The sequence below is a fragment of the Nesoenas mayeri genome, assembly GCF_963082525.1.
Source record: "Nesoenas mayeri genome assembly, chromosome: Z".
NCBI classification, from domain to species: Eukaryota; Metazoa; Chordata; class Aves; order Columbiformes; family Columbidae; genus Nesoenas; species Nesoenas mayeri.
Window position 1 is genome coordinate 14,299,718 of NC_137542.1, and position 12,805 is coordinate 14,312,522.

Here is a 12,805-nt window from a genome sequence, read left to right on the forward strand (position 1 = left end):
CATCCAAGTTCTCAATATCCCACATTATGACCACAACATCTTTCCTGACCTCCATCTTCCCTTTCTCATTCACACCAACTGAGGCTGCAAAAGTCGCTTTGCAACCCTGTGATTTTTGTTATCTCTGTCTGCTCCCCCTCTTCACACACTAATCTAAATGCTTGTCCTCCAGGCCCCATCGCCATTCTATTGGACATTTCTCATCCAAGACTGAGACGTTTGCTCTACCCTACGCTAGCCTCCATTCTGTACACTGTGAGAAGCAGCATCCCTGACAATGAAACCAACTTGGAGGCATTTAATTTGAAATCCCATCTTTACAGTAATGTCTATAAAAACTTCACTGTGACTGCTGATGTCTTATGATTGCTGCCAGTCACAGAGACTAAAAGTATCTCAGTTGCCTCTTGTGCTTGCTATCAGAAATTCATCTGTTGCAATTCATCATAGCCTGTAAATTCTTTGGGGCAGTGACCATCTTCCTGTTGCACAGCTGAGGATTACTCAGGAGAACAGGATATGGGTTCACAAAAGCCCTACTGACTGAAGTAACAAATAAAGAATGAAGCTTTCATTACAAAGACAAGAGCTGAAGAGCTTTTATTACTCAAGCAAGAGCTCACCTTCTGAGAGACAGCTCTTACAAATAAGAAAAAGATGTTGCATTTACCCTTCAAAAATATTCAATGTAAGTACCTGATTCTCACATATCTAAATGACAGGCAAAGCAATCTCAATCGATGTAACTCACAACAGTGTATTAACATCCTGGTAGAGCTCCCTGAGAGGGAGGAAAGATGAGGACCATGTTCTTCTCCTGTTACCGTGTAATAGGGAAGAACAGAAAAATGTGCAGGAGTGAAAATGGCCATCATCTTTAGTTCATGTGCCACACTTCGAACTGCTGAAAAGTCACTACATCCATAAAGGACAGAGGTAGCCCATGGGTTTCAGCATCTCCGCGGGAAATCCTGGAGTTTTGTTTCACAGCAAGCAAGCAAAAACAATAAGCACAAAATATTAACTGTGCTCCATTCCAAAGTTGTAAAAGAAATTGCATTATATAAGAAACAGTATAGGAACAGACAAACAGTATCATGATGGACCTAAGAAGGGGAGAATTAAAATTGCACAGTTAAGCATTTATAAACCAATTTCATTTTATTGGCCCCATTAATTATAGTCAGCTGTAATTAATTCAGGTAGTCTTACAAGTCAAAAAGATGAAATACAGATTTCAATCTTTTAAACTATTACAGACCCGCTTTTGTTTGCCAGCACTACAACTAGGGTCTTTGAAAATCCTCTTTGCAAGTGAAGAGACTAACATGCAACTTGAACAGAAGCATATTTGCCAAACCAATTTGTTATAAAAGCCGGCAGCAGGATATGAAGCAAGAAAGCAGGTAAAGTGGAAAGTGTATCAGTAAAAGCCTTTTAGTAATAATCTTATCTATTTTTTGAAATATTGCCATTAGAAATATACATTCAATTGATTACTAATATCTTAACTGGTTAAAAATTAACTGACTCTAAATATCCAGTTTTTACTATCTACAAGCTGACTTTTTGCCTCTCTGGCAATGAAATTAATCTTCTATTTGACTAAATCAGCCTTGTTCTCATTTGTGTCTGCTTTCAGTGATTGATGGATTTGCCTGCATTAGGATATTACTCTTGATATTCAACTGGCAAACAAATAAATATGTTCACACACTAGATACTGTCATAGACAAAGAAATGTTAATGATATGGACATTCTTCTCAGCTAGCCTGAGTCACTTACAAAAAAACTAGATTTTGAACCAAGTTAGCTTGGATGCAAACCTTTTAAGATTTTCAGCTGACAGATGGCAAATCTAGGTTTAAACAGAGGAGCTAAAATTTAAATATGACTACTACAATCCAGAAAATACGCTGTACCTAAACAAAATGATTAATGAACGTACAGCTACAGGGGAAAATAATTCAAAGAACAAAACTATTTATTGCACCAAGTTAAACAAGTGTTCTGAAATCCGGACTATCATACTTACCTGATTTGATTTTTTCTGCTTGCTCTTGGAGTCTGGTTACCAGTGCTTTCATTCGTTCATAGTTTTCCTAAGTGCGGTACAAACCAGCATTTTAAGTTTAACCAAGAGTGACAGTATTATTTTTTAATAAACAAACACAGAAAGTATAAGATTTTTTTTAATCTTCCAAATTTAATTTAACCTTATTAAATATTGGGTCTATAGTGTCTTTAAAGTAATAACAACTCTACCTATGTATTTGCTTTTCTCAGGCATTCCAAAGCATTTAAAAAACATGTTTCACAAAACTCTGTGTTAGGATTGTAAAAGACTAGTTCCAAATTTAGTAAACAAAACCAGAATTAGTCATGACAGAGCTGAAGTGCTATTTTTCAGGTTTTGTTAATTTCTTGTTACAGGTTTGTTTGTTTTTTAAATCTAATTTTGTAAAAAACATAATGTGAATTCAAATTAAGTGCTGCTGTGTGTCTCGCACCAAAAGATGAATGACCTACAACAAACTGACTTTGGTAAATACTTTTTACATTATTGTTGTTCAGGTGGAATGTAAAGATGTAAAGAATGTAAAACAAAGCTTTAAAACCCAAGAAGTCTGATCTTCTTGCCCATATCCCTCTTAGAAAAACAAAGACTCTTAGTTTTGAATATGAGTGACCAAGTATTGAGCTCACCAATTCTGTCAGAATTATCCAAAACTCTGTGTGCTCGTCACAGCAGGATTTTGTTTTGTTTTGTTTTTACAATTTCTTAGGAATGAAAAGGCATTAGTCAAGCTTAATTATTTGTTTGTTTGGTTGGTTTTTGTTTGTTTTTCCATACACAGTAAGAACTATGTTACCACTTTGAAAAGTGTAACTGTAATAAAACAGCATAACTGCTGCATAAGAAAATCATACTGCCTTGTCTAATTTTCATTCAGAAGATGTTAGAGTCTGTTTTGACAGAAAAAACAACTAGTGATTATATTCGGATTTGAACACCTGGAACTACAGTTTGTCCTAGAAGCAACGAGTGTCAGTCATGCTTGTTCGGCCCTGTCTTAAGTCACTGAAAGGCACCAATAGGCAAAGCAGGAAGAACATAAAACCATACACAGGCACCTCGCATTCAAACTGTTTTGAATGAGTAGTAAGCCTTCCAAAAGAACACATTTCTCTCCCCTTTGTAGTTGCTACAAATAGATTAAAAATACTCTAGTGAAAGTTAAAAACATCTCAGGTGAAAACAGGACTCAGCAATTTTATCAGCTCGTATAGACAGTTAACACAAAGGGCCAGCATTTAGAGGTTGCCCAGCAAGAGCAAGGTGACATATTGAAGCACCAAGTCCAACCCCTGTGCCTCTGTGGCTCCTGGGAAGGATTCGTCATGTCCTAACAAAGTCCCTGCTGCAAAGAGGCTCACAGCCTGTGCCTGCTTGTATTTTCTAACACTCCATCACAGGCCAAAACCTAACACATCCCAAAAAACCAGCCTCAGTTAACAAAATCTCTCTGATGTGTGGTGCCACCCTGAAGCCCCTCACTCCTGAGGGCACAGGAGGTCACTAGACTTCTGCATCTCCACCCCTCCTTGTGAGGTTGTACCAGTATGTCCACCACATTATTCCCTTTCCAGCCTATTTCTTTCGGTACTTTAATCCTCCTCTCCCTGCCCCACCCACAGTACAGCTCCAACACCTACCTCTAGGGATGTTTTCCTTCCTCCTAACCTGTGAAATCACACTGCAATGACCTACCGGCAGTTTTACCACTGTCACAGCATCTCGGAAAGCAAGAACAAAACAGCCCACATCTTGTTAATTTGATTCCGTCACTCCTACGAGAGACTATGGACAGTACCTGCAGCCACACAACCACATGTAGGACTGAAAAAACAAAATCTGATTCAAGTCCTTTCCAAGGCTCTGATTACAAGTTAACATTTTTCCCCTGTGAAAAATTTGTAAAGCAGCTATTGTAACTTCATACTTTAAAAAATTCTACAGTTGTTGCAACGCCAGATTTATTGTATGTGTGTGTGCAGTTTGTACAGCTGGTTCATTTCACAGCATTACACATAGAGTATTTTCCATGTTTCTCCCTGTTCAGTCAGCCTGTTTTCTCTAAATACACTCACCTTTTGCACACAGCACTGAGCTTTAAACCTCACCTTTAACACCAGAAAAAAAAGCAGATAAAAATGGCAGACGACATTAAAAGAGGCATAGCAATCAAAATTATGGGTTTGTTTATTAGAATCTGAATTAACAACTCACTGCAGCTACTTTAGCTGCTCTACATGAAAAACTGTGAAAGTACTTTTTAGATAATCTATAAAAATATTGTACTCAAATAGCTGAGTTGCTTAAACTCACTTAATTTTTATCCTTATTTTTCATGCCTTGAACCAGAATGCAACATCGTTATACTTCACAAAGGAAAAGCAAAGATGCCTTGAATTTTATGGTAGTTTTTGAATAAATAGAGAAAAGGTTCCTCTCAGAACCAAACGTAGTAGCTCTACCATAAATGTGTGGGTTCTTCATTAATTAATGAAAAAAAAGGCCAGTGAAGTGACTCCAAGTTCTTTCTGGACACTGGCCCTTGTGCCTGTAAGTTCTATAAAATTCTGCAGTTAATATGATGGCTTCCACGAACTTTAAAGCAAATTAAGAGGCAAACCCTACAGCTTTACCTACAGTTATCCTACAGTTATTGCACCAGCTAACTGAACTACTGCTACACTAGCAACACAGCTGTAAGAGCTAATCCTTGGAATCTTTACACAGAATTTATTTCCCAGAATTTAGATTCATTCATTTTTAAATTACATTTTAACCTGTCTGGTTTCAAAGACAGTTTACCTTATAAAGGCCAGGCTGTCTAGCTGAATTCACGGCCAGAAATGCAAACATCAGCTCCAGAAGGCAAGACCTTCATCACCTACCCGTATGGCTTTATGTGATTGCATTGATATTCCCTGTATTACTTTTACTTCAGATGTTTAAGTGCCTCACAGCAGGAACCTGAGCTCTTTGTGTCTGTAAAGCACTACGTGCGTTTGCAGTGCTCTATAAATTATTCCCACTGAGTGCTAATACAATTAGCTATTTTACCAAGCCTTGCTTTTGAGACTGAAAGGTACACACAGACAGATGCAAACCCAGCTAACAGCCTAGCTGAGTAAACACATCTATTTTTCTTGGTATGCAAAATATGAATATGCACACATATATATACATATATACACAAGCTTTGTATGTGTGTGCATTTATATATATACACACAGATACTGAAATTTCACAAAGTTTCAACCACCTAACTTCTGTCCCAAAATTTAGTTTCTGTAAAATCAAACACAGAACCAAAAGTACTATGTTTGCAAATACATGTTGTTGCTTCACCTGCTGTTTGATATTTTACTTGTAACAAATTTGAAACCAAATGCACACCCTCCTACCAGCTTTGATCCACACCCAAAACCCTATGTCTTTATCAGCCTAACGGTAAACACGATTTTTATCTTGAATATGATGTTAACAATGTCCCATTAAAAATAAAACAATTTACACCACATACAACTACTGCTCATTTCATTAAGACAAGTGAATTCCACGTATCTCCTCTCGTCTTCCTCCAAAGACGACTCTTTCCACTGCCGTCCTGGTTTCTGGACGCATGCCCACGACTCTGTAAAACTGTTTTGCGTGTCTTGAACTCAGGAAGCAATTTGCAAACACAAGAAAATTTCCGACTTAAAAATAATCAATCTACAACCTCCCTGTCTCCACTTCATCAGTAGGTTATCGATCAGCTCCTCAATGCCAAAAATGCAGTAATGGCTGGCACTCTGATTAAAAAAACGTTAGAAAGCCCTAATGAGGCAGACGATGGTACAAACCCATGTTCTTTTTATATGGTCCCTCTACACTCAGCCTGAACGGAATAAACACAACTTGGCCTTTCAGAAGGACGCCAGGGGGGCAACGCTGCCGGCCCGGGCCTGCACGCAGGGGGACCCCACCCCGGGCTGCTGTCCTTCCACTCGGCCCGGGCCCCGAGTGCTGTTCTCGCTCTCCCGCGGGCGGCCCCGGGAGCGCGCCCCGAGCCCCCGCAGGCCGCACCTCACGGGTGGGGCCTCCCCTCAACAACCGGCGGGTCTGTCACAGGGGAGGTTTGGAGGCGGCCGAGCCGCGGGCCGGGGCGGGCGGGGACTGTCGGCACTGCCCCGGGGGCCAGAGGTGGGCAAGGCCCCGCCGCGGTCGGGCTACGGGATGACCAGCCCTTGGCTCCCGCGGCTCCCCGGGGGTCGGCACCGCTGTCCCCAGTCCCGCCGGGCGGGGAGGCGGCCCCGGACGCCGCAGTCCGTCCTCCGCGGCCTGCGGCCCACCGAGGGGACGGAGCCGGGCCCGCCCGGCCTACCTGGTAGAGCGCGGAGCCCGCGTCGGGCCGGGACCCCACGGCCGCCACCGCCTCGCCGTGATAGGCGCGGGCGGGCGGGGCGGCGGCCGCGCGGCTCAGCCGGCGCCATGGCCCGAGCAGCCAGCGCGGGCCCAGCAGCATGGCGGCCCAGCCCAGCCGACCCGGGCCCGCCGCCGCCACTCCCCCCGCCGCAGCCAATGGGCAGAGCGTCCCGCCCGGCGCCCCGCGGTGTCCGCCCGGCGCCCCGCGGTGTCCGCCCGGCGCCCCGCGGTGTCCGCCCGGCGCCCGGCCCCGCCAGCCCCGTCCTGCTGCTCGCGGGGCGGCTGCCCTGAGAGCTGCACTAGGAAAACGAAAGGTCCTTCTGGTTACAGATCGGCGCCAGCACCGCCCGAGCGCGGGCTCTGTGAGCGCAGGACGGTGCGGAGCGGAACTCCCGGCCAGGGAGACTGGTCGGCACGCTTCGCCGTTCAGATTACATGTGCATCCCAGGAAAGCCATTGCCGTTCTTAGACACGGGGGCCTTTGTCAGTAACCGCAGAACTGCTGAGGTGCTACAGTAATAGTGGCAGATTTTTTTTCTTTTTCCTTTTTTTTTAATCCTAAACTCTTCGCGTGAGAGTTGCTTCCCCGTTTGAAAGCTCTGCTCTTCTCCAGTATTCGAGTTTTATCTTGTTTCCAAACAAGGCTATGGTATTTACAGAAAGATAACACTGGGAAGCCGCATACCAAGTAACTTAATCGCTATTCTAAAACAAAACCAAAACCACACAAACAACAAACAGCGCCTGTTAGAGTGCACTCGGTCTGAGGCCACCAGACCCGCACAGCTCTGCATCCAGCGTTCCAGCCCAACTGCAGCCCTTCATTTAGACTGCTTTTAGAATTTCAGTACCTACGAGCATTTAAAAAAATGCAACTGATAGTCTAAGAAATGTAAACACAGGTAATATAAAATAATTTATTAACATAATTTACATACAGAATATGACTAGTTTATTTGAAATGGAAAGCTTACGTACAATGATACAGGGTGTCTGACTAAGCAAAGCAGCCTTCTGCTAAATCTTTGTGAAGATGCTAAACTAATAGGCATTGAGATTTCATTGATCTTTTCTTACATCCTTCACCATTACAAAGCTTTCGTACACAGAACACAAAGTTGTCTTATCTCTATTCAAATTAATGTTCTTTAAAAAAAAGCCTCTAACAAAGTGCATGTGATTTACTCCAGGGAAAAAAACGTGTAGCCCCAATTAACAAGGTAGGTAAGGCACCTTAAATCTTAGTAATGAAGTTGTTTGTTTGTTTGTTTTTTTCCCTTGTAATATGAATGCAAGTTAAAATGTATCCAACTAAATGTAGAATGGTTATCACCTCAGAAAGTACTTCGGGATACTACTTTATAGCCACTCCCCACAAATATATTTTTAGGCTCTATCAGTGCAAATTATTTAAACATGCCACATGTATCAGGAACTAAACACTTGCATACATAAAATAATATCTACAAGATATACAATACATGGAGCTTTATGTATAGATTAATCTATTTCATAATGTTTACAGTAAGACAATATTTAGATAAACATTTCAAGTTAAATGGGATTAGGCAAAGCACAAGACACTGAACAGAAACTAGTGGTGTGGTTTGGTTTAGGTGGTGTTTCTTGGGAGGGTTTGGAGGGGGCCATGGAGGGAAGGGGCTGACTATGCTTTCAAGGAAGTTAGTTTACACTGGGACTGCTAGTCCCTTTTCCATCCCCTCAAGAAGATGCTGCTGCTAGTGACACTCGATTGACAGAGACCTGCTAACATCGCAATCTGCAGTAACAGTAGCTTTTCTGTGTGTTTTTCCTTATTGACGAAATTTTAAAGGCTCGTTCAGAAGCCTTGCCAATAACTTCTGAAAAGGCAAACAGTCTCAAACTTCATAAAGTATTTCAAAATTGACTAGATACTTATATGAAAACATTTTCCAGTAAATTATTATCCAGTCCAAAGGTGAAGACAGGTTTCTTGAGAACATAACAATACAATTTAAACATCAGTTTTACTTTCATAATAAATTGTTTGCTTTGAAAAGGTGTGTGCTGGGTGGAATTAAGTAACAGGAAGAAAAAAATTAGACTATTTAAATCTACACACTTATTTCTGTGTAAGAAGGAGTTTGAGAATATTTAATCTTTTAGTGACCACCTGACTTCGAGACCTCATGAACCATATTACCTCATCAAGACAACCTTCTTGATAAGGCAAGTAAAAAATTAGACTAGAATCTAAAGCTACATTTCATTGCGAGTGCAACTAGACATGCAACATGACGAAAACCATTCAAATCCAACTGCTTCAAAGTAGCCAAGACTCAAAGCAACCATACGGTATAGGCATAGTTTAAATCCATCTCTTTGTGCTACCTCGCACAAGGTAAAACAAGATATACAAACACCTACATGTAAAACCAAGGAAAAGAAATGGTATATATCCCCTTGTTTTCAAATTTAGAAGGACATTAGCACTTAGATGAGGACTCATTAGCCTCCTCTTCCCACTCCAATAGGACAGTTGCAAAGATTAACATTGTGTAGCATCTTTTAGTAAACTCTGTTTCTCCATTTTTTTCAATACATTTTTAAGGAACTAAACCCAGGTTAGGATCTTTAATTTATGTAATTAGAAACTCTTACAAAAATACATAATTTGGAGATACTAATAAAAATACCTGCAGTGCTGAACATATCTATGTATTTACTACACAAATTCCAGTATTTGCATCCTGATCCACAGAGATTACACTATACATGAGAAGTCCATTTCTCCTTCTAACACACTAACATAACATACTTCACAAAAAGAAGTAAAGAACTTTTACAGCCAGTACCACAGGCTTTAGCATTACAACTCATCGGGATACTTGTCAAAAGATAAAGCATTTTTTCATCGCACTTTTCTGGAAGATAGTCATGCATCCAACATCAGTGTCCAAACAAGTGGAACTGTAAGCCAGCAGCCACTGGTGTGGTCCAATGACATCAGTGTCGCAGTTTAGATTATGTCAGCATTTTGGAAGTATCCAGGCTACTTCAGAAGGAATCCATTTCATTTCTATGAAATTTATTAACAGCAGCTTAGCTGACATAAGTATGGCATAATGAACATCCAGAACAAATTAGAAGTTTAAAAAAATACTCTCTTCTTGTTGTCTTACAGCCTCAGATCCTTGTTTTTTATAAAGCAATTTGTTATTCTGAATCATCCACTTCCATAAATATGTCACTGAAAAAATACTCGGAGATTCTAGTTGGCTCTTCTTCTCTCTCTTGATCTTTAGCACAAAGGGGTGGCTTCTCAGATGGCTTGTTACTTGGAACCTAATAGAAAAAGAAAAGGCTACTCTTAACAGTCTTAATCTGTTTTATCTGTGAGTGTATGTGTATATGTGTATGTGTGTGTGTGTATATACATATGCACTTGGGCTTCCAATTTAGATAGGAAGTTTAGATAAAAAATTCAGTTTACTGAAAATGGGAAACAAATAGATACACATACAGAGAAAACACAACTAAATTCCCCTTTTAAGTTTCCTAGACATGCACAAGTCAGGATTTATTAATTGGAGCATATACATCTCTCAAGCATTAACACTACATGTCCACCTATGCCCTCCTGAAACAATTAAATCACTGCTCTTCACGTCTCAAAAATGCAAGGGCATTCAAATGTAAACACATACCGTAACTGCAGCATCAGCAGCTACGTTCTCATACTCCACAGATGATGATGTGCTTGTAGAGGGAAGGGAACAAGATTCCCTATCAACCTTAGTGGATGGAGTGGGTTTTTTTAGACTTCGCTTTGGAGTCACAATCCGAGGTTTTTGGATCTTTCCTCTATTTCCTTTGGTATCTTCTGCAGATTCAGAACTACTTTTTTTGCAAATTAAAGATAAAAATCCCAATGGTTTTCGTCCACCCCTGTTCAAAACAAATACAGCAAGGATGTCATAAGATTGCTCCATGAAAGAAAGCTTTAAATGATATTGCAGGAGTACAATTCATTACATTGTAAACAAACAGACGTTTCTGAGATCTAAGAAAATTCTAAGAATAAAACCCCAAAAAGTAGTTCTGATAAAGACTTTTGTATTACTGAATATTCTAGCACTCTTGACAATCTCCAACAGTGAGAACAGGTAAAAATAACCAATTTTGGTACTCACACAAGCAAAATGAGAGAGTAAATTACAGGATCAAAAAAGACCAGTGGAGCATCACAATCAAAATCAGTGAGCGCAAGAGCAATAAAGAACAGGAACTCAAACACTTAAACATTACAGAAAGGTATATGAAAAAAACCCCACAGTCAGACCAATAGATAAGAGGAATATCCTCTAAATTGTCAAGATTGAAACTCCTTTGGGGAAATGACACATCTTAAGTTAGTCCTAAAAATCCACTGTGCTGAGTACTATATCAGTGACAAATCTTATTGGCAGAAGGACAAAACTCAAAACAAGTGGATGGGTGATCACAACATTAGACTGAGCTAAGAAAACAACAATTATCTTAAATCCGTATCATAAACAACAGATTTCTGCCTCACAAGAGGCATCTGTCAGTGTCTAAACAGACATACCATACATCAATAGTGTCCCTTGGTCAATCTGCTCATTTAATGAATAAAATAATTCAAATTACAAAGCAGACAGTTTGATCCTTTCTAATTGCTGAAGAGGACAGACACTGTAACTCTTAGTCATGTAGGTCACAAACAATGGTACTGCCCTTCTTGTAAGACCAAGTGGAAAACAGATATACAAACTTCAATATGGAAACAATGTCTTCTTTACAGAAAAGGCTGACCAAACATTATTGCATAAATACCTGAGTAACGGAGCTTTTGAAGATGATGCTAGGCTTCCAGTATGTTCCAACTGTCCAGATTCATGCACATCCCCCTGCTTTCCTTCTCCACTCATTTCTGCTTTTCTGTTAGATGTTAAACTAGACATCACCTCCTCCTCCTGTCTGCACGCTGAATTCTCCACTGGTGTTTTCCCTAAAGCCTCCGAAGTCTCAAGCTGTCTTCTCTCAGTCAGTGGTGACATAGACTCAGAAACCAACACAGAGGGAAGTACTTCTTCCTTTGCTGAAGCGTCTGTTTTTTGAAAAAGACTGCCTGCAAAAGGAGTTGAGAGTCATTTAAGGACTTCAGTTACTTTACTTCAGTGAAAACACAACAGCCCAAAAGCTGCATGTGATGTTACAGATTCAGAATGTCCTGACTTGGAAGGGACCCACAAGGATCATCCGAGTCCGACTCCTTGGCCTTACACAGGACAATCCCAAAATTCACACCACGTGTCTAAGGGCATTGCCCAATGATGGCTTGTACCACTACAAGAGGAGGGATGAATTTTTGTGCAATTTTTTTTTTTTTTCATTTTACTTTTTGAAATCAACACTCCACGGTCTACTTTTAGTCTGTAAGATCTTACAGTTAATACGAGGAAAAGCAGGTAGAAGTGTGGTTTTAAAGTACCCTTCTCGTCCATAATTTACAACACACCACAGAACTTAGTCAAGTCATCTAGCTGTTTAAGCTTCTACAGTTTTTCTTAAAAGTACTTTTTCAGGACCAAAAAGTAGTTCTCTTTGATTCTTCAGAGGTAGATTAAGCTTTTGAACAGTTACATATGTTTTAAGACAAATACAATAAAATATATTATTTTGGCATAGTATGGTTAACATGCCCGTTAACACATTTGGCTATTAGCACTCTCCAAGAGGTGGAAATATTTTCTTAAGAGAAGGTATAATGTTTAGTCCAAAAACCTACCCAGATTTCAAAAACAGACTAGCTACAGCAATATTTTCAGAACCATTATTAAATTAACAGCCAGTTATGTAATCCAACACATCTAGTTTATAGCAGAAAACATGGTATGGAGGTATTAGGATATTACTAGGAAAATTTGTTTCTATTTTTATGTTAGATAGCCTCAGACAGGATTATTTAGCACAATGACAATCAGTATTAAACTGTCATGTATTAAGCATTTACATTCATTATACTTTGTTTTACAAGTTTAAGTTTACCTACCAGAAGCTATCTTTGGAGCATTTGTGGATTTAACTGAATCACCCTGTGTTTAAAAAAAGAAAAAAATAAATTATTTCTCTCAATATAGAAGAGACAATGAAAGCTGATAAAGTCATATACTGTGTGTACATTTCTAGGAACAGAAGTGATACAGAAGACAACATCTTCAGTGCAGTATCATTCATCACTTAACTCATCTCCTCAGCAGGCTTTTCAAGGTGTTCTTATGACAAGTGACTCAAGACAAGGATGTCAAGATGAGAGGTCA

General features: G+C 40.1%; 2 protein-coding genes across 8 annotated transcripts in view; both read right to left on the reverse strand.

Annotated features, from left to right (window-relative positions):
• MCCC2 (methylcrotonyl-CoA carboxylase subunit 2) overlaps window positions 1-6,609 on the reverse strand; it is a 34,549-nt gene extending 27,940 nt beyond the window's left edge. Inside the window, exons 1-2 of the mRNA XM_080362070.1 lie at window positions 6,439-6,609; window positions 2,037-2,103 (exon numbers count right to left, since the gene is read on the reverse strand). Coding sequence (XP_080218196.1) covers window positions 2,037-2,103; window positions 6,439-6,579 — 208 coding nt within the window. The 5' untranslated portion in view covers window positions 6,580-6,609. The remainder of the gene's footprint in view (window positions 1-2,036; window positions 2,104-6,438) is intronic.
• Window positions 6,610-7,492: 883 nt separating this feature from the next.
• BDP1 (BDP1 general transcription factor IIIB subunit) overlaps window positions 7,493-12,805 on the reverse strand; it is a 53,865-nt gene continuing 48,552 nt past the window's right edge. For 6 of the 7 annotated variants that reach the window (XM_080363134.1, XM_080363136.1, XM_080363132.1 and 3 more), the window contains exons 37-40: window positions 12,538-12,580; window positions 11,319-11,613; window positions 10,169-10,409; window positions 7,493-9,806 (exon numbers count right to left, since the gene is read on the reverse strand). In XM_080363134.1, the coding sequence (XP_080219260.1) occupies window positions 9,678-9,806; window positions 10,169-10,409; window positions 11,319-11,613; window positions 12,538-12,580 (708 nt within the window). In that variant the 3' untranslated portion in view covers window positions 7,493-9,677. Of the gene's footprint in view, window positions 9,807-10,168; window positions 10,410-11,318; window positions 11,614-12,537; window positions 12,581-12,805 lie in introns of those variants that run through there. The other variant, XM_080363137.1, reaches the window with a different exon arrangement.